The following is a 21,640-nucleotide window of genomic DNA, read 5'->3' on the forward strand; positions in this document are numbered from 1 at the left end:
AATCCCTATGCGTCCTGTACCTTTAAGAAACAGAAAGAGCAGGACGAGTGGAAAGCCCTCTTCCTTCCCTCCCACCCTCCCTTGCCCTGGCTCCAGGAGCCAATCAGAAGCCTTGGGGGCGAAGGGAGCATGGCCAGGACGAAGGAAGAAACAGCAGCGCAGCAGCAGCCACGGAGGCTGGGGGACAGGCAAGGCAAGGCCAGCAAGCACTTTCTCTCCCTCCCTCCCTCCCTCCGGTGTATGAATGAGTGCTGCTTCTGCCCTGCAGCCATGCATTCCAATGGAACTCTGCTGCAGCCTTAGTTGCTAGGTCTTACTTTCAGGGGAGGCCTTATATTTGGCAATCCCCCCAAACCCCTGCTAGGTCTTATTCTTTGGGGAGGTCTTATTTTCGGGGAAACACGGTAGTAAAGTGTTGTTCTTCACGATGATGACACGTAAATATTTAATCTTATTTTTCTCCACTTTAACATTTGAAAGAGTAGCTGTCCAACAAGAGTTTGTCATCACCCCAAGTGTATTCCTAAAGTGCTTACAATAGTCACTGTAAATGAGAATCAGCTCTGTAGTTAATCCAAATACATTTTAGTAAGTCATTGTTGCTTGTTTTATCTGTATCCTTTTTCTAGGTATTTATCCCCTACAAAATCTCCTAAAAGAAAAGCTTTTTCCACTTCAGTGTGTTCCGCTCCGGATTCTCAGCCACCTGTGATAAATCAGTCTCAAAAACTCTACAAATCTACCTCCCTGTCATTGTTCTACAAAAAAGGTGAGTAGAGATTCCTTTTCCTTTTTTAAAAGTTGCATTTCCTGTTTCCTTTCCTGTATTTGATAACAGATAATCATAAGTATCTGGCAAAGCTTGTACCATACGGTATATGATTTTTGGATCATATGATTTAAATATTCATACTAGGTTATTTTTAATGCTTTGTCTTTAAATGTTGTGTATGCATATATTTAATGGTTTTAATTATCTTAATTTATAGTTATATGTTAGTGTCTAGTTATTATGATTTCCCCCCTATTATATGTATGTTGGCACTTATTGTCTGCCATTAATATGTTATAAACCGCCTTGAGTCGCCCCAGGGGTGAGAAAGACGGTATATATAGTAAATAAATAAAATAATAAATATGATTTGGATCCCAAGAATTGCATGTGGTGGTCTGTTTTCTGCATGTTTTAGGGTTTTTTCCCTCTGCTATCGAACATTTTATTCCCCAGATACGAGGTTTGCGAGATGCTCTGGAATAGCATATAATGTTGAGTAGTGGAGGTGGTCAATTGCATGAGGACATGTTTTCTATATCTATATATTTGTACAAGGGGAATTTTGGATCTGCTGCTTTGCAACTGCAAACCTCTGTTATTATGCACTTCAAGCCAACATCCATCTTATGACAGTCCTATCCTAAAGCTTTCTTGCCAAAATTTAGTCAGAGGAGGTTTGCTAGTGCCTCCATATAATAGGATTGGAAGAGTAGGACTTGCCCAGTGTCACCCATGCAAACCCTGGTTGACTGGAGTCCTAGTAAAACACTCAGGCCATCAAACACTCATTTGATCTCTCTTCCTGGTCTATTTTTACTGCAATTTAAAAACAATCCTGATATGTAATGTTTAATTGTACATTGCAAAATAAGAATATTCACTGTCTCTTGCAATTGCTAGAACATCTGTTTTATTTCCCTCTAAATTTATAATTAGCCTTTCTAACCTGTAATTTGCTTAATGATTTGAGATTTTCCTGAATTAACAACAGATATAAAAACCAGATCCATATTAAGGCCGTTTTTGGAGCCTACTCCCAACTGCTGTTCTCTAAGGTGTCCATCATTCACTTGGGAGATGATGTACTCTTGCCAAAGTGCTCACACCCTAGGAGCAGAATCCTAACTTTGTGATATTTAAAATTACAAAACATTTGGTACTTTCTTGTAATGTTACTAGATTTGAAGATGATTCTGATATCTAGTGTTTTCTCTTATCTAGTGTATTGGCTGGCATATAAACGATTGAGCAACTTATGTTCCCGTCTTCTTTCTGAGCACCCTGAACTCAAACACTTGATATGGACTCTTTTCCACCATACCTTGCAAAATGAATATGAACTTATGAAAGACAGGCACTTAGACCAGGTAATAACTTTGATAGTGATGGGCTGATCTCTGTTGATTCTCATTTTTAACTAGAATCTCCATGGTCCATCAGTACGTTGTTGTATTACAGAACGAATCTCTGAACTAGTTAAACCATAACTGAGCTATCTTAAATATCACAAATATTCACTCTTTCTTAAGAATATCAGAATTGTCTTGCTGGATTTTATTGGGATTTCTAAAGTACTTCATTCTTTGCTTCCCTCTTGAAAATGTCCCAGCAATTAGCAGGAACTACACAGATGGTCTTGAATAATCGTGTAATGGCTTTATATATGGAACGGCTTTAGACCTTGTCTTTGGATGACGTGTCTTATATTGGAATGTATTTTAATTATGTTTTTATGTCTGTTTTAATTTTAATAATTCTATTTCATGTTTGTGTTTTATGCCTAAGGCACTGCACAAGTGCCGTTTTGTAAGCCGCCTCCGGGTAGAGAAAGGCAGGATATAAATATGGTAAATAAATGAATAAATAAATAAATAAATGACTAATGGTTTCCAGTAGAGCATGGTCTTTCTTCTGCCCAACCTGAACTGTGAAATATATTGGCTCTGTATAAATAATATTTATTTCAACGGAAAAGTGGTGGTGAATTTAGTATAGAAGTCCCAAAGATGTGTTGATCTGGATTGGTATGGCATTTCTTGTTGACATGACTGCCATTATTGGTGGAGCACTGGTAAGAGATCATTCTGTTTCCTCCCAAAATAGGGTGGCATGCCTTACCTTTGTGTCAATACAGTTGTTGCCCTTTTATATTATGAACACAGTATGGCATGTGGACTTTCTGAAGGATCAGAGAGACTCTTCAGCAGTCTGCTGTGATGATTGTCAAACAAATCACTTTACTGACAAAACTGCTTGCATCTATTCCAATTTAGATGCTGTGCTGAGCATGGTACAGATATAGGAACTTAGTTACTAGGGATGCTTAGTCATGCTTATCTTGAGGATTGTTATTTGTTGCAGCGGTGGATGTGCTTAGAAAAGCGAGGCCTTGTTGGTAACATCTAACTACAGAGAAAACCTTGTCTCCAATGGGAGGATTATGGGGGTTTGGCAGAGTGTTTCAAGGTTGCCACAATGCGATCTACATGTGACCAAAGGGGCTGCACTTTTCCCATGCCTGCTTTACAGGGATTCTGCTGAATTTTCCATTATGAGATGTGATCCTAGTAATCTTAAATGAGATTGTCTTATGTCTTCTTAAATATCTGCCTACTGGAATTATACAGATGAATTATCCCTTATCCAGAATTCCAAAATTCTCCACATGGGTGGTTGAGATTATCCCGCCATTGTTTTCTAAGAGTTTGATGCACAAAATTAATAAAAGATTGTATAAAATTCTCTTCAAACTATGTGTATATGGGTCATATGAAACATAGCCAAATATTGAGTTAAGTTTTGGGTCTGCTGCCTAAGATATCTCATTATGTACTTATGCAAATACAAGTACAGTGTTCCCTCCCTACTTTGCCATTCGTTTTTCACTCCTTTGCTGCTTCGCAGTTTTTTTCTGAATGGCAGTGCCTGCCAGTTTCCCTTTTGCGCATGCGCCCTCCCTCTCATTGGCGTCCAGCTGGGCCACTCTGGATGCCGACTAGAGGGAAGTGGACGCGCAAAAGGGAAACTGGCAGGCTCCAGAGAGGAGCGAGCCAAGAACAAGCACGGGAAGAAGACCTGCGAAGGTGAGAAAGACCACCTAACTACTAATATAATGTGTAAATATTAAAATAAATATAGCACCCCCAGTTCGCGGATTTTCACTTATTGTGGGTGGTCCTGTAACGTAATCCCTGCATAAGTGAGGGTACACTGTATTTCAAAATTTAAAAAAATCCAAAATTTATAACACTTCTGGTCTCAAGTATTTTGGATAGGGATATGTAACCTGTAAATGATATTCAGGGTCCAAATTTCACACTTTCTGGTGAGTTACCTAAGGAGATAGTGGCAGCACAACATGAGACACGGTTGAAGAAAACCTGTCCCATTTAAATGTAGGGTTACTTCTAAAGCTACACTGATTTATCCTGTTGGCTTGAAGGAGGAGAAACAGGGTAACCTTCTGTTCCCTGTCTGTAATCAAGGCTGTTTTGTGGTGATTGCACTGTTGTATAAAAGGTAAACTCAAGAATCTGTATTTCACCTATACACAGACATTGCTGTTGTATATTTTCACTGGGTTCCTTTCTGCTATATGGCAGGGATGGGCAGGAAGTGCAGTCTTCTAGATGTTGTTGGATTGTAACTCTCACCTGCCCTCATATAGCCAGTGGTGATGAAACTATCTCTAGTGGATTGCACTTTGCCCAGCCTAGATCTGTCAGAAGGTGCTGGGTTAGATCACTTAAGAGGGTATAGAGGTGTTGTTTTTATGTCATATCAGAACCTAAAGACAGACATTTGTTGGGAACTGGTGATGAGTTGGATGAAGGACAAACAAGGACTAACCATCAGTCGCCAGATGATAGTGGCTAATTCTACATATTTTGCTTAAACTAAAGGGGATTGCTTTGCTTTGAGTATTAAATTGGAGATCCTAGAGAAAAGTTTCTTCTCTCATAGAATATCCCACTCCTGTTGCTGGGAAGGGTTGATAGAGAGTTGGATGTCTTATTGAAATGTGTTCCAAACACTTTCCATCAGTGACGCCTACTATTCAGTAATATGGACAAGCAGTTATCTATCTTCACCTGTCTCCCCCTCCAGTAGTACATGCTGATTACATACTAATTTCTAACCTGATGAAACAGTTAGAAAATGGTAACATCCAGTACAATTTTCCTAGGTTTTTTTATTTATGGTGGCCAGTATCAGCTCCCAAATTAAGTATACTTCACTGAGTAATATCTCCTATCTCCACGTGTCCCATCATCAATTATCCGGTTGTTCTCCATGGACTGGCAGAAGGGAGCTCCTTCCTCCCCTGCAGCTGCTGCCCAGTAAAGTAGATTGGAGGGGGAAATGGTAGTCACGTAAGAGAGTCACAGGCATATTTGCTGAGCACACTGGAGGAAACCTTCCCATGGGATACTCCCAAGCTGTGGGATTCACTTAGCTTTGCTCTTTTGTAGCATCTACACTACATTACTGTAGTGCTTTCTGTATGGGACTGCTTTTAAATCCTGTTTGACTTGCTCAGAATACAGGAGTCAGATTCCCTGGAATGGATCTCACTGAATGTATTTATTCTGGGTTCTCTGTTTTTGATTCAAGGTGCCGTTATTCTCCCTTTGAAAATTCCTTTGGACCAGAAATTATTTGAAAGACTTGTTTCTCACACGAATCTGCCTATTTTTTTTAGTAGTGGCTTTATATTTTATTAAGCATCTTTTGTTAGCTAGTCATGAACCAATACTTAAATTGTAATATATTGAGTTGTTTAAATATCAAATACATGCATCAGTTGATAAAATACAACATGCAACCAAGGTGTTTTTAATAATAAAAAGATCTGTTATCAATACATTAGTATAAAAAATAAACTCTTTGTGTTTTTACAGCATCACACTCAAGTTTTCCTTTAATGTTATTTGAAAAGTTAATAGGAAATACTTTATACATAAGCATATACATATTTTAAATACATAAGGATATCAGTATATAAACAAACATACTTGTATGCATTCCCAAACCTGAATTAAACTTTGAACTTTTAAAACCCATTCAGTTCATTTGAAATACTCTACCTACCTTGAAATTATACTTCTTTCATAATTGTTATTAAAAAGTTCCCTTCATGATTCAAATAGTACTCTCTCTTTCTATAATACACAGTATATATATTCTTTCAGCAACAAAGTTTTAGCTGATTTGTGCCTCTTCACATTTTTTGTCAGCTCCCTTAGATCATCTCTTCAACTTCTCCCTAACACCATTTTGGCTAGAAACAGTTCATGTCTCTTTCTTATCCCTTGATTTAACATTTCAGTTCATTCCACGTAGTAAAACATTGTACTGTATTTAAATGAATATAACATTTTCCCCCAGATAATTTTTATTTCTATGCAAGTCCAGCATACATGTATTACTACAGACTTTATTCAGTAAGTAAGTAAGTTGTCAGATAAAATTAATATAAGATGTTGTAAACATTTTTATATTTTATAAATAGTGGCTTTGCAGGATGTTGAATATTTATAATCAGCAATTTCTAGTAAAAGTAAAATACCTTAAACATCATATATCTTGAAAGTTGATACTCTTCCATCATTAATAAGTTCAAATTAGTTAACAATTCATCTACTTGCTTATTCTACTTTGACATGATAATTGCTAACAAAATTCTCCAGTTGTTAGGTTCTGATTTTAAAAATCTATTAACCAAAAATAAAACCTATTTATATTGAGTGTAGAGACCAATAACCAGTGCACATTATTCAGAATTAATGTTTGATTTACAGTAGTAACAAGTCTTTTTAAATTGTTGAGTATAATTGTTCCATTTTAAACATTGTGATATACATCACTTTTCATATAATAAACAATTTCAGTTCTCCTTTCCCCCTAAAATACCTTCTAAACTAATCCCTAATTACATTTTTGACTGCTGGATTCTGTACTCACTTCAAGGGCAGAGCCTCACACCTTACAGAAATCCAGATGTTAGTTAAAGGCACCATTTTGCAATATGCATTTAAAACTTAAGCCTTTTAAGGTAAGCTTTGATGGTTTGTTTGGGATTTTTTTCTTTCTTTTCTGAAAGAAAGGGGTTGTAGTGATTGAAAGGACAGGATGGAAAGGTAGTCTTACTCTGTGAATAGTTGCTTAGTTGTCACCTCAGAGAAGGAACATTAGGAAGCCGGGTTCGTTTTTGACTATCGGTTCTGATGGCCTCCCTCTACTTTTTAACAGATTATGATGTGTTCCATGTATGGCATATGCAAAGTGAAGAACATTGATCTCAGGTTTAAAACAATTGTGACAGCGTACAAAGAACTCACTAATGCTAATCAAGAGGTATGGAAACTTACTTTTCTGACTGTTTAAATTAAAATGGTCTGGACAAGCTTTGAAAGCCTAATGAAGGGGAAGAGGACCTAATTTCACTTGGCCAGTCAGATGTGGCTTCACCAGCTGATGCATCCCCCCTCCAAAAGAAAGATTTCCACCCCACAATGGCAGACATGACAAAAAGCGTTAAAATCCCATTGTACCTTAGCAGGAAAAGAAATATAGGCATGAAATAATTACTCCTATTCTCCACATGATGTTGCTTTTTGCCTATGGCATTTGAACACAGTAATCCGGTGGTGCAACGGGTTAATAAAGCAACGGCATGAATTGGTACAAGTTACCAAGAACCTGTACCAACTAAGGACCCCCCCCCCGGTGGCGCAGCAGGTTAAACTGCTGACTGCAGAACTTTCTGACGGAAAGGTTGGGGGTTCGAATCTGGAGAGCGGGGTGAGCTCCTGCTGTTAGGTCCATCTTCTGCCAACCTAGCAGTTCGAAAACATGCAAATGTGAGTAGATCAATAGGTACTGCCTTGGCAGAAGGTAATGGTGCTCCATGCAGTCATGCTGGCCACATGACCTTGGAGGTGCCTATGGACAATCTTGGCTCTTCGGCTTAGAAATGGAGATGAGCACCAACCCGCAGAGTCAGAGGGGAAAACCTTTACCTACCTTAATCAGAAAAGGGTAGCCCAGATACTTAAATTAAGGAAGGTCTCGCATTATTACAGTATGTAAAATTGTTTTTAAACTCATCCTTTAAAAAATGTATTATTCCATTGAGATATTCCAAATCCATCACTCCTTTCCAACCCCGAGATTGGTGCTGGCATGATCTCCTTTTACTAATCTTTGTGCAGGCATCAAGAAATCCCTCCAACCATTGGCTTGCTTTCCAGGCATGTCTCTGTATGTTTTATAATTTAAGATTTAGGCTCAGCTGGAGAAACAGCTTTCTTGTTTAAAATTGAAAGTAAAAGTTTCTCTGTTGGGCAATCTCTGGAAACAAACCTTTTGTGCATTCTGCACTGCTGGCTAAAATATTAATTTGGTTACAGAATGTGGCAATACCTTTGTAATATTTTGTAGTTGGCCTGGTGGCATTTGCTCTCCTTTTCAGTTTCTTGGTCCATTGTTGCTGAATTAGGCTCAGATAAGTATCTTATCAAAAGGCAGTCTTGAAAACAAATCTAACTGCAAATCTAACTACACAGATCAGCATATTAAAAATGGCTAATGGAGAACTTTCTGATTTTCTCTAGACTTTCAAGTGTGTTTTGATCAGGGAAGGACAGTATGATTCCATTATAGTCTTCTACAATTTGGTGTTCATGCAAAGACTGAAAACTAATATTTTGCAATATGCTTCCAGTAGGGTAAGTAATGATGCTTCCGTCCTGTCTCCAGCAGAGTTTAGCTGAAGTTCTTAGAGTTACATAGCACTGATTTATAATTATCCCTTCACAGCCGCCAACATTATCGCCCATACCACACATTCCTAAGAGCCCTTACAAGTTATCTAATTCTCCTTTACGGGTTTCTGCGGGAAACAATATATATATCTCACCTTTGAAAAGTTCCTATAAATTTTCTGAAGGATTGCTGTCACCCACCAAAATGACGCCAAGAACAAGGTTGGTGATCTCTTTCTTTAACCAAATAAGTGATTGAAACACAAGGAGTCACTTTCACTGATACTTTCATTTTAAATAGTTGTCTAGGCTATAGAAGAAAAAATGACTAATTGACACTAAGTTAGATTTAAACCCAACAATATGCTGGCAGATGGTCTACTAATGCAGGGCTTTTCAAACTGTTGTGACACAATTAGCGTGTCAGCTGCAATGCATAGCTGTGTTGCGCAAACTTACTAAGAAACATCTGAGTTTGTGTGAAATAAGCAATAAATCCTATTTTAAAAATATAAATTAAAGGTTTTTATGAGATTTGTGTCCGTATCTCTTGTAAGGATAGACTGTTAGGAATTGTGGGAATTGAAGCTCAAAACATCCGGAGGGCCGAAGTTTGCCCATGCCTGTTTTTTGCTAGTAAAACCGAATTACCGTGTGAGGTAATGATGCATATCTAAAAAGTGTGTCACCAACATGAAATGTCTGGAAAGCTCTGTACTAGTGTAACAGGAATCATTCCCCACCCCTATTCTGCTGACGAAATGACACCATTGGATCAGTTGTACATTTTAAACTTTCAGTTTTCCCTTCATGTATGGTCACCATGACTCACTGTGTCTCATAAAATACTTGTCTGGCTGGAAGAAGCCTGTCATTAGATTTTATTTAGCTACCAACAAGGAAACTTCAGGGAGCCAAAAACATTACCTGGAAGAATTGTATCTGGGGTAGTTTTCCTCTGTTTCCCCCCAACTGGTTTATATAGAGATTAACATAATAGGCTTTCATCTGTGTTTTGACAGCAGACAAGTTGGCATTTTCAAAGGATTAAAGAAAACAAGTTGGTTGTTTGAATAATATTGTAATCTTTGGGACTTTGGGGTGAAAAAATTGGTCATTTCACTAAAATGTCTTTTTCTTTGTTTTTACTTGTGCAGAATATTGGTTTCAATTGGTGAATCCTTTGGGGTGAGTCTCCTGTTCTGAATAATTTGGCTGAAATAACTATAGTATTAAGGTCATGCTATGCATTGCAGAGATTTAGGCTACTTGTCATTTTTTTAAAGATGGGAAGATGCTCTGATATCAGTATCAAAGAAGAATAAACTCTGGGGAACTGTTAACTGCTCTTTCCCTTGCAATCTCCTTTTCCAACCGCAAGATAAACTTGATTTCGAGTGAATTGAGGTGACAGTGTCAGACAGGCTCCTTCTACACTGCCATATAATCCAGTTCAAAGCAGATAATCTAGATTTTATATGGCAGTGTAGAAGGGGCCTTAGTTTGGAGAGGAACAAGGCTACCTGGGAACAAGTTTGGGATTTTTCCATACTCGATCTAATTGGAACTGTGTTTTCGAAAGACACTACAACTTGGCTAGCATTTAGGTTGACGCTGCCTGGGAAGAAGGGAGAAAAAAGATTGTGGAAGGAGGGGTGACGCCACTTCCTGTTGGCTATGGCTCCACTCTGTTAACAGGATATATGACCTGACTTTTAGAAAACAGATCCCATCCCTTCATGCTGTGGTCTTAAAACAGTGCTTCTTAAGCTATTTGATATGGGTATATTCTTTTTGTAATGTGCCAGGGATCAGTACCATATTTGTGCCCATGGGCTACAATAGTTGCTTTCCTTTCTGGAAACTTGATGTGGACTGGAAGCCAATGGCTCATGTAAGGACACCAGTTCATGGCCCACCAATGAGTAGTACTAGTCTAAAGAAACCAGAGATTTGGCATACTTTGTGAATTTGTGATCTGCTCTGTAGTTGAGAGCAATTCACACTGGCTGTTTTGTCCAATGGAAAGGATTTCTGGGAGCTGAAGTCCAAATTGTGGAGGGCCACATGTTTGGCACCACTGTCTTAAAACAACTGTGCTCTGCCAATGAATTAGTCATTTTTGGAATTGACAGCGATGTCCTCCACTGAAGCCTGAGGCACCTAGCACTAGGCAACACAGCAAAGGTAGGCCTTTCTTGGGGGAACAGAGAAAAAGAAATACATTTTCTCTCTTCCCCAGAAGAGGCCTGGGTCTCTCTTGCGGGATAAACAGAGCCCAAAACAAGACCCATAGGCAGAGGAGTAGAATCCAGTATAAATATTTTGACACAGGTCCATTTTTTGTTTTTATAAAGTCAGCTACATGGAATTGCTCATAATGTGGAGTCATGTGTAATCACGGTTATAAAGATTATTCAAAGGCATACAAGAATATTTCCAAACAACTATTCAAAATACATAATTTTCTTGAGATAAAAGGTTAAATTTAACTGTTCTTCTCATGCTGGGTCTTTCCAGACGTCAGAAAAGCTGCAGAAAATAAACCAGATGGTGTGTAACAGCGATCGTCCTCTAAAACATGGTGCTGAAGGAAGCACAGCTCCCAAACCTCTGAAAAGGCTGCGTTTTGATATAGAAGGACAGGATGAAGCTGATGGGAGGTGGGTTTTGTTTTACATCAGTTCTTTTTGCCTGTGGTGTTCCCTTGTCATTTCTGGTTCCCTTTTAGTTCTCTCTCTCTCTCTCTCTCTTTTTTTTTTGGAAAAGGGGCAATGGAATATAATGATTTCTGCAGATATTTTCTATTGCCTAAATTTTAAAAAGTAGTTGTTGAATTTTCTGTAGTACCAAAAAGTGCTGGGAGATTTCATTAACTTTCTAACTACATAACTTTTCTAGTGAGCATGTTTGAGCTTTGCTATACTGCAGCCTGTAGATGAAATTGAGTATATTCTCAAAAGGCAATGTGGAATGGTTGTGTAAATATATCTATGTTTTAATCCATTTGTGTGGGACATGGGAGAAGCCTCTCACAAGGATGGTAAAAACATCAAACATCTGGTCCCCTGGGCAACCTCCTTGCAGACGCCAATTCTCTCACACCAGAAGCGACTTGCAGTTTCTCAAGTTGCTCCTGACATGAAAAAAAAATCCATTTGTGTAAACTGCAACTACTTTATAATCATAATGTACATAATGGATGTCTGATGAATACTTAGTGTTCGCTGGTCATTTCCTTTGTTAAATTGTGTATTTTATTATTAATTAATTACACCTTTAATCAAGGGGAGCCTACATGGATGTGCAATTTGAGAAAGCAAGCTCTGAGGAATTAGTTTACTGGAGTTATATTTACCTCTGTTGCACAGCTAATTGATGTGTTTGCAGAGTCTGGGATACATAGAGCTTTTTTTTTTTTTTGCATTAACAGAAAATGTACAAGTGGTACATAATCTTTGTAAAACTAACAGAAATGATTGTGGCCTTGGTAAGACACAATGAAGCACTATGTCAAACTTAAAAGCTTAAATTAAGTATCAGCTTGAGTAACCTAATTAAATTCATATGGAAATTGTAATGCACACAGCTCTGAGCTTCCAAAGGATGCCTGAATAAAAAAGTCATCTTCCAGATCTACAGATACACATCCAAAGGAGACTAACCCAGTGCAATTCTGAACCGCACTGCATTACAGAGATGGTATCTATGCTCACAAATGGAAATACACATTTGCTGTCCTTAGCTACAAGTCATGTGCAACTCAGGTTTGCATCACTGTTTTATAGTTCAGTACAGACATAGGAAAAGGTTAAAACCCCTGTTATGTTTTGCTATCTGTGCCTGTTCAGAAGATTTCACATCACTTTCTGTACCTGTGATAACTGGATTTTGACAAATTTGGCTTGTTGTGGAAGCACTTTTTCACCATAACAACTCTTCCAGAAGTGAATTTCTCTTCTGAGGGGTAGATTTCTGTCACCCTCATTCTTAACTATAAGTAGTTTCTAAGTTGGATGTTTGTAACTGTAATTACTTTTTTCCTGTCATCTATAGGGAGCATGTCTCTGGAGAGAAGTTCCAACAAAAGCTGGCAGAAATGAGTAAGTACTTGTGAAATTTTTTCCCTGTTCAGTAGTGAAAGCATCTGTCCAGCCAATTACTTGAAGACTGACCCAAGATTCAGCTGGACATCCTGAACCTCTGAAAAGTGAAGAGACTTTACAAAGCAAATTGCGGTAAAGGCTGTTTGCAGGGGAAATGTTTTAAAAAAAATAATAATGTACCATTTGTGTTTTTAAATTGCTTTTTGTATCTCAGTCAATATTTAATAATGTAAACAATTCAAAAATGAGATATTGGATTGAAAGGTGTCCACACAAGCTGACCCCCCCCCCCCCCCCCCGGCATGGCCATTGTCTATCCAGTGCAGAGAAGGAAAAACAAACATCTGGCAGTTATCCTCAGGGGCCTCTGGAGGACCCCATTTGCTGTTTCTGCATCTGCAGAAAAATAGCTGGACAGGAAGGGAGCTCTGCAGTAGAGACAGTGTGGATTGATGTGCTTGGTTGTTGCACTCTCAGCATAAAATCCTGACTTTGGCCACCCCTCTTCCATATAAAAAACCTGAATTAAAAAGATGCAGGTTGGCTTCATGCCTTTGTTGCTCATTAAGAAGATGCCAGTCACTGTGACTGTATGATATGCGAATGGAAAGGCTTTAAGAAAAAAGACCCTTGCGATAGAATGAGATATCATGACAATTTTGCCGTTTTTTTTTAACTGCTTAATGTAGTATGTAAGGCATGTAAGTTTTAATAACTGTTGAGATTTCAGACTTTTCTGTGCTAACACTTCAGTGTCATCCTCTCATTTCTCACTCTTGTTCACATGCTTTTGTCTGTGGAAAGCACCAGTTTCTTAAAACAAATGACAGGTTAGCTCCTTGTTTCTCATTGCATTTGAAAAATAAAGCTTTTCCCTACCACAGTTTAGACTACGCCCCATCCCCCATTTTAAAAGAAATGTAATTCTTGTTTTTGTAGCATCTACTCGAACCAGAATACAAAATCAGAATGACGGAGCTGATGCTTCAACTGCTGAACAGAAGTGACCTTTCATTTGGACTCATTCATGTTCTCAGTGTTTTATACTATGTGATGCAGCTTGTATGTAATATTAGCAAGTTAATTTATATATTAATTTTTTAAAAAAGTAAATGTATTTGTTTCCTTCCCAGTGCAGCACTGTTGGTTTTGATATTGTTTTATTCTACTTATACTGATCTCTCTTGTCTAAAGCAGACATTTTAAGTTTAAGTAGAATTAGTTTAAATGCACTAGTGTTTTGTTAAGAAATGACATTAATATTAGACTTGATGCACTATTTGCTTACACTTTGCATGTGGCACCCCATTCCCCTTCTCCCTCCCAAAGCACAACTGCGCAGATGATCATAACTGGCTGTGGGACTGGGCTGGAGCCACATTACCTCTCACTTGGCAAACTAGGAGCCCGGAGCCCAACTCACTGTCCTGTCATGCTACTGTAATATTTTTTTTACATACTCTTAATATGTCCAGTTTTTTTCCATTAAAGCATACACATCCTTTTTTCCCCTTGCTTGAATTTCATCAAATTGCTTTCTGAGCAGAATAGCTGAGGTACAAAACTGTCAGTATGATTTTTTCTGTCTGTATCATGAACAAGGAAAGACATTTAGTGCCAGAGCTGTCTAAATGCATTGATTTTGTGCAAATCAGTAGACTGCAATGGAAAAGAAAGCCCAGAATTTTAATAGTTTGGGACTTTGGCTAGAAAATTTTTATCTATCTTGTGTATTCAGGCAAACTGATGATGATCCAGTATTGTTCAATATGGAAATACAATGTTTATTATTCCAATATGGAATAAATATTCCTCCTTTAAGGATTAATAAAATATTTTCAAAAATAAGCATGTGTAGTATTTGACGACCCCAACTCAGTTGTAGAAATGACATTGAATATTGGTGACAATGCTGAATGTGGTGGTAGCATGATTTAGCATGGAGAAAGAAAAGCTCTGCTTTGTTTTTTGTTATGTCAAAGGGTGATCTGTTCCATGTTCCATATATCTTTTTTTCAGAGGGGATTAGAATAGCAGCTCCATCTTTGGAAATCCCATTACTGTGATTTATATTAATGTATCATTTAAATAGCAACTTAAAATGATGGCACATTTCTATGGGTATTTTATACGTAAATGCTCACTATAATCCTCAAGGTGTGGTATAAAATCTCTTGATTTTATCATCACAAAAAGTATTTAAATCTGCAAACAAGAATTTAATTTGGGTATCTATATAGAGGATATTGATCACAAGTAATGATGAATCCATGATGAATACTTTATCTGTGGAACAGACTTATTGCAAAGGATAGGTGAAAGTCCCATTTTGATCACAAAATGTCCAACAGAGTGGTCTTGTTGAATCAGTGATGAAACCTCTGTGCATGTTGGCTCTCAGTAAGTTCCCATATATTTAATGGATGCATTCTAGTCAAGGCTAATTGTGGGATTTAGATAAATGATTATGAAAGTTCAGGCTGTAATACTACATAATATTGCCCATTTTAAACTTTGCTGTCTTGCTGATATGCCCACAAGAACAAATGAAATCATTTGATTTGAAAATCTCTCACAATTAGGAAATCAAAGTACTCTCTGTCCATCTACCTAAATAAAGCAAGTTCGTTTTAGACCTGTGTTGTGATGCAGATACATGCAAACATTCACTGGTATTTTAAAAAGCAGTATCCAAAGTATCCCCACAATGCAGTTTATGTCTCTAAAGCAGCGGTTCTCAACCTGGGGTCTCCAGATGTTTTTGGCCTTCAACTCTCAGAAATCCTAACAGCTGGTAAACTGGTTGGGATTTCTGGGAGTTGTAGGCCAAAACACCTGGGGACCCCACGTTAAGAACCATTGCTCTAAAGGGCCACTTGGCTAGAAATAAGTGCTTTGATAGCAATTTCCATTTAAAGGGATCTTTACAGATCCTCAAAACTATTCTTAAAACTGAGTTTTATTTAGAACTGGTTTGGAGGTTCTCTGCAAGTTATCTCTTGTGAAAAATACTTGTGGGAGTAAATGTTAAAGAAGCACAGTCATTTCCCACTGACCCCAGCTAACCTGCCCAGTGGTGAGGCATGTTTTGGGAGTTTGCTTTAACATTTGGCAGATAGAGGCATAGGCTCTCCAGCTATGTCATAGGCCCCATGTTGGGAGAAAGACAGTATACATAATATTCATAATCATAATCATCATCAATGTTATTTGTTACCCACTTCTCCTCATGGCTTGAGGTGTAACACAGTCAATAATGTCAGATAAGAGGATGGGCAGTGAGGGAATTTCTAGTATTTAAGGACCAAACACTCAATTCCCTCTACAACTCTTCACCTTCTGCATGATTATCAATATAAATAAGACTAATTATACAAGATGGGGAGATCTTAGCCATATATTTCCCAGAACAGTCACCGTCTGCTTGGTAAGCAGTGGGTTCTGTATTCACCTTCCAAAGAAGAGCAGGACTTGCAAAAGGTAGGGCTGTAGAGAAGCTGCTGCTGCTATTCAAATTTATAATCCTAACAGACTGGCATATGTAATTCTCTGAACATAATGGATTACAGCAGTTAAATGGCAAAAGTACTGATCAACCGGCACACAATAAATTCAAACAGCTAATTAGTGATGTCAATCTATAATCTAAATTACCAAGAGCTTCCCTTCCCTACAGTCACTGTTCAAGTACAGAGAATACATCAACATCTATTACTACTAAATCTTGTAAAAGGACAGAGCAAGCACACCCTGGCTTTCTCCTTAACAATAAGGATTTAAGAAAGGCTATTTTGTTTTGCTCAAACTCTTACTGTCTACACATACTTTTGTATATGTCTAAAATTTTCAGTCAAAAAATTGACCCCGCAAAAAACTGGATTAACTTATTTGTGGATCAATATAAGTACTGTACTTAAAAGTGTTATTTTTTAAAAAAAACAACCACACACACATTCCCTTTTCTGATTGGTGTACATTGAGATGGCAGTTCATTTGCCAGAAAAACTTGAAAGAGGCACTGACCCGTCCTGCTCTCCACCGTGTCCTGCTTCTAGGCCTTTTTTATGTCTGGGAGGAAAAGTGACAGTGAACAGCGCCAGCTGTCCTTCAGCCAGTGCTGGTACTTTCTCCTCTCACACAATGATCTTCGATTTAGTCACTTGTCATATCAAAATCTGTAATTCTGGCCCCAATACCTGTCTTTGAAGTATACATGAAGTCAGCTTATACACAATTTTAAGGATTTCATAGTAGGCTCATTGTCTTTCAAGCAAGTTTGTCATGATCAGTGATGAAGAAAAATTAACTCTGAGAGGATAGATTCTATCATTTTGCAACATCCAGCCCTAAGTTCTTCAGCAAAGAGGATTCTGCCTAACAAAAGATTTTACCACAATACAACTGACAGCAAACTAAAGCCAACACAACTACTCCTTTCCACTTTTTAATTTCAGGTGCCCTGTTCCCTTTTTTTCTGAGTTTCAACAAGCAAGTACTACATATGAAATAGCCTGAAAAATTATTTAAAAGGCAACCTAATTGATTCTGATAGCAGAAAAGGCCCCACTTCCCAAAATGACAGGTTTTGTGCCATGCTTGAACTAAGGCTTAGGCAATGGGGGAATTCCACAAGGAAAGCCGCAGAATAGAAGGTCATGTAGTAGCCTACCCCGCCCACCTAAATAGGGGTTGTTCACTTACTAGATGTTTGGCAGCATTTTTACGTCACCTCTCTGGACTACTAACACCACTAACAACACTATTTCTAATATGAATGCACCAAGCAGCAGTTTCCAAACATTCATTTTTAGACATTATGGGAAAAACACTTCATATCCTACTGTAATATTAAGGGAAACGTTATCTTATACGTGATTTTGAGACCAGATTCTTACCCTATCAACCCACAAAGGTAGTGGCTGTGCTTGCAACCCACACTGCAAAAATGTTAGTTTCAACAAGAAGCACACCCTATGTCCAGGCAGCATCTTGGTATTTCAAGCATCCATGCCAGAAGAACACTCTCTTTGTGTTGGTGCAGAAGTCCTTCCTTCAGTTTTTAAATGCTCCAACTCGACTGGCTTTGCTAATGAAGTTCTTCAAGAGGTCATGGTCCATTTCTGCAAAGCCTGGAGACTGAGTAACTACAGTCAGGTGGTTTATGCAAAATCGGAAGCAAAACTCCTCTAACTCCTGGGAATAAAAGAAGTGTTATATTAATATGTGTTCTTCAAAGTGGGCGTGCACACCATGGACCTGAAGCTAAAAACACGTGTCAGGCCCTGCTTCAATAGCGGGGCTGACTTATAAATTCAAAAGCAAACACTGAGCACCTGTCACAAAACATTCAATCATAATAAACTACGCTGTGTTAAGTACAGATTGCAGCAGGCAAACAGATGAGGAAAATACCCCCGTTTTATTGTACATGAGGAAGTGTCAGAAACATTTGGCAGGCTTTGTCTTAACACACACACACAAGCTCAGTCATCAAGTCTAACATGGAGAAAATGTAGGGAGAAATCGGCGGTAAAGAGAAGATGGCAGTTTAAATCTGGCATTGCTGCTAATGCTCAATCACCTAGGCCAGGCATGGGCAAACTTGGGCCCTCCGGGTGTTTTCGACTTCAACTCCCACAATTCCTACCGGCTGTTAGGAATTGTGGGAGTTGAAGTCCAAAACAACCAGAGGGACCAAGTTTGCCCATGCCTCACCTAGGCCCTCTCCATATTTCTTAAAACACTATCCTCGTCTAATTATCTTCCTAAGGTTAGTCAAGGTAGGAAGAAGGCTAAGAGTAGAATAAAAAGGACAGGATCCACTTTGCACTGTACTACTGAATGGGAAAAAATATTAAAATAGAAAGAATCACTCAGGGGGCAGTGCAACTGCTTTTATCAGGAAATAAATGTACAGTAAATCTAGGCAGTGATGAGAAAAAACATGGAACCTTTCTAAGGGGGTGTAAACTGAGATTTGCTTAGTAAAAAAAATTCAGTGAGGCAGACTCCCAAATTTAGGGCACAATTCCTGTGTGGCTCAACAGCACAGGAAGACCCTATGCTAGACTGAGCCACCTCAGTAAGGAAAAGTGACTCATACATATGCCCAATAGGACACCAGGCGGTGTGCAAAAAGGAAATAGTACTTAACTTTCTTCAGAAAAAAAGGCAGGATAAGAGCAATAACTGTTCTAATTTCTTTTTTGCTCTTACGATATCAGTTTGTGGGCTTCTTACTCGCTTATCACTGCAAATTACATTTCCAAGATTTCAGGATGTCTGAAAAAATTTCCCTGCTTTTGTATAAATCAAGGGCAGGTTTGGCAGTAATGAATTTTGATATGATCCCTGAATAAGTTGAGGGTTGTTTTGCAGAGGGGAAAGCCCAACACTACTTGAGGTCAGCTTTGGCAAAGAGTAGTAGGGATCTGAGCTGCTTTCAGGTTCTTCAGGAGTGACCACTCGGAGAAACATGGTTAAAGGTAAGCAACCTTCTCTTTCACCACTCTCTTCAGAGAAGGGCATTTAAAAAAAATAAGAGAAGGTACAGCAATAACGTTGACCCATGGATAAATTAACCCAGGAATTCTTGGTTAAATTTGGGATGAAAATTTCTAAACTTTTACATGAATACATATAGACATGATATGCTTATGACACCTTTTCTCTTATAGTTCTGCGCCACATCAACAAACTCATTGAGAACCTTCCTCATTCTTCATTTGCTTTAGCTCATCTGAAAGCATCTCTCCCTGCCAGTGGACATACTCTGTGTTTTTGCCTAAGGCTCTTATGCAGGGAAGAGCTCAACTGTGTGAAGAAGGGGAATGCGTGCACAAGAGGAGCAGCCAAAGACCTATAATCTCAATCAAACATGTGCAAAAAAAAAGGCACTTCCACTCTTGTTATGTTTCATGCCAGACCTCTTAAGAAAGAAAAATATTATGACTTTGAGACTACTAATAAGATTATATACTAAGCATTTGTATAGTGCTGCAGGTATTCATAGGGCTTCACCTACATAGAATAATAAGAGTTGGAAGAGACCACATAGGCCACCTAATCCAATCTCTGCCATGCAAGAAAAGCACAAAGAACCCTTAACAGATGGCCATCCAGGCTCTGTTCAAAAGCCTCCAAAGAAGGAGCCTCAAGCACACTCTGAGATAGAGAGTTCCACTGTTGAACAACTCTTACAGTCAGAAGGTTCTTCCTTATGTTCAGGTGGAATTTCCTTCCTTCCGTCCTAGTCTTCAGAGCAGCAGAAAGCAAAACTGGCCCCACTTCCTTATGACAGCCATTTAAACATGGCTATCATGTCTCCTCTCAACGTTCTCTTCTGCAGACTAAACATACTCAGCTCTTTAAGACGCTCCTCATAGGGCATGGTTTCCAACTTTTTATCACAGTGTTCTTTGCACACATTTCATATCCACATTGTTGATGAGTGGCTGAGGCTACGTTTGGCCTGTCTAAGACAATTTTGAGTTCATTAGAAAGATAAAAGAGCACCTTCTTGATTTGATGCCTAGTCACCAGCTCATCACACATTATTTCCAATATAAATGGTTCTCAAATATCTGAAAAGAAGTCAGAGGAGGTAACACATACATATTCTTCATACCTTAGCCTCATACTTGACTGCAGCTGAAAGAAGGGCAATGGCATTATCCTCAGAAATACCCTGCTTGATGGTTTGTTGGCAAAGTCGTTTCAGTCGTTTTTCCTGATAGAAAGTTGCAAGGTCTAGCAAACCTGCCAGAGGGGAAAAAACAGTTGATAGGAGGGCTAGAAAGGGGAAAAAACTTAAGACTTTTTACCACAGTAATACACCAATACAAAATATTAAGTGATCTCATGATAAGAGGTGGAGCCCCTGGTGGCACAATGGATTAAACCCTTGTGTCCAACAGGTCGCCGGTTCAAATCTGGGGAGAGCACAGATGAGCTCCCTCTGTCAGCTCCAGCTCATGTGGGGACATGTCAAATGTCAAATACCAGAAAGGTTTAGTATGCTGCAGTGGACCTGAAATCCAAGTTGGGTTTACATTCAATAAATAAATGAAAACAAACAATTTCCCCCAATTACCTATTGCATCTTCAGGAGGCAGACTGATGCTGTCTGTGTAAAGATATTCCAGAAAGGCTCGATAAACAGGATATGAGAATTCACTTATTTCTATAATTTCATCATTGTTGCCGAGCACTGATCGAAAGTGGTCACATCTGAAATTCAGACAAAAGAATGTAAAACTATGACACTGACCAGGCTTCATGCCAGCTGCATGACAAAGGACATGGGAAAAATGGAGAAGGGGAATTTTGAACTTTAAATCTGGAACATTTCACTTCAAAATTTTGACACAGAAATTGGTCGACAAAAATATAAGAAAACGTGTATATGCAAATTTTGGAGCAGATTAAGAAAACAATATGGCAAGAATTAATGAATGCAAAAATGACAGAAATAAAAATTATCATCATCTCTAGTCTTTATTTACTGTGTGTTATGTTTTGTGCTGCTGAACAAATCATATCTCTCTTTTAGAAGGAAAAAAATGGAAGCATGCAATTGTTACAGAGAGGATTTTAACAACTCAGTCCTCACTCACAGCCAAATCCACTTAACCACAGTCTACAAGATGTCAGCTCAATATTCTATATGTGACTTCTTATAAGTTGTTAATATGATTTGCCATGCAGTCTATTGTGAAACTTTTGTCTCTATCGAATTAGGAGAGGGGGAAATGAAACTGGCCTCCAGCTGAAATTTGTATATGGTGCAAGTTGGGAAACTGGAAGGAAGTTGTCCTCTGCCCTAGACAAAGAACCATCCCAACTAATGGGATGGTTCATACCAGGAGTCCTCAAACTTTTTAAGCTGAGGGCCGGTTCACAGTCCCTCAGACTGTTGTGGTGCCAGGCTAGTCTGAAAAAAAAAACACGAATTCCTATGCACACTGCACATATCTTGTTTATATTGAAAAAAA

General features: G+C 38.5%; 2 protein-coding genes across 11 annotated transcripts in view; one reads left to right on the forward strand and one right to left on the reverse strand.

Annotated features, from left to right (window-relative positions):
* The window catches only part of rb1 (RB transcriptional corepressor 1), a 68,612-nt gene extending 54,117 nt beyond the window's left edge, over positions 1 to 14,495 (forward strand). For both annotated transcript variants that reach the window (XM_003215343.4, XM_016996158.2), the window contains exons 19-27: positions 630 to 769; positions 1,997 to 2,142; positions 7,028 to 7,132; positions 8,392 to 8,505; positions 8,597 to 8,763; positions 9,699 to 9,729; positions 11,062 to 11,204; positions 12,598 to 12,644; positions 13,587 to 14,495. In XM_003215343.4, the coding sequence (XP_003215391.2) occupies positions 630 to 769; positions 1,997 to 2,142; positions 7,028 to 7,132; positions 8,392 to 8,505; positions 8,597 to 8,763; positions 9,699 to 9,729; positions 11,062 to 11,204; positions 12,598 to 12,644; positions 13,587 to 13,654 (961 nt within the window). In that variant the 3' untranslated portion in view covers positions 13,655 to 14,495. The remainder of the gene's footprint in view (positions 1 to 629; positions 770 to 1,996; positions 2,143 to 7,027; positions 7,133 to 8,391; positions 8,506 to 8,596; positions 8,764 to 9,698; positions 9,730 to 11,061; positions 11,205 to 12,597; positions 12,645 to 13,586) is intronic.
* A 2,087-nt stretch (positions 14,496 to 16,582) lies between these two features.
* Positions 16,583 to 21,640, reverse strand: part of rcbtb2 (RCC1 and BTB domain containing protein 2) — a 35,021-nt gene continuing 29,963 nt past the window's right edge. For 8 of the 9 annotated variants that reach the window (XM_008116294.3, XM_062957465.1, XM_008116316.2 and 5 more), the window contains 3 exons: positions 20,740 to 20,876; positions 20,275 to 20,405; positions 16,583 to 17,840 (listed from right to left, as the gene is read on the reverse strand). In XM_008116294.3, coding sequence (XP_008114501.1) covers positions 17,700 to 17,840; positions 20,275 to 20,405; positions 20,740 to 20,876 — 409 coding nt within the window. In that variant the 3' untranslated portion in view covers positions 16,583 to 17,699. Of the gene's footprint in view, positions 17,841 to 20,268; positions 20,406 to 20,739; positions 20,877 to 21,640 lie in introns of those variants that run through there. The other variant, XM_062957461.1, reaches the window with a different exon arrangement.

Source organism: Anolis carolinensis, chromosome 1 (assembly GCF_035594765.1).
Source record: "Anolis carolinensis isolate JA03-04 chromosome 1, rAnoCar3.1.pri, whole genome shotgun sequence".
Taxonomy (NCBI): Eukaryota; Metazoa; Chordata; class Lepidosauria; order Squamata; family Dactyloidae; genus Anolis; species Anolis carolinensis.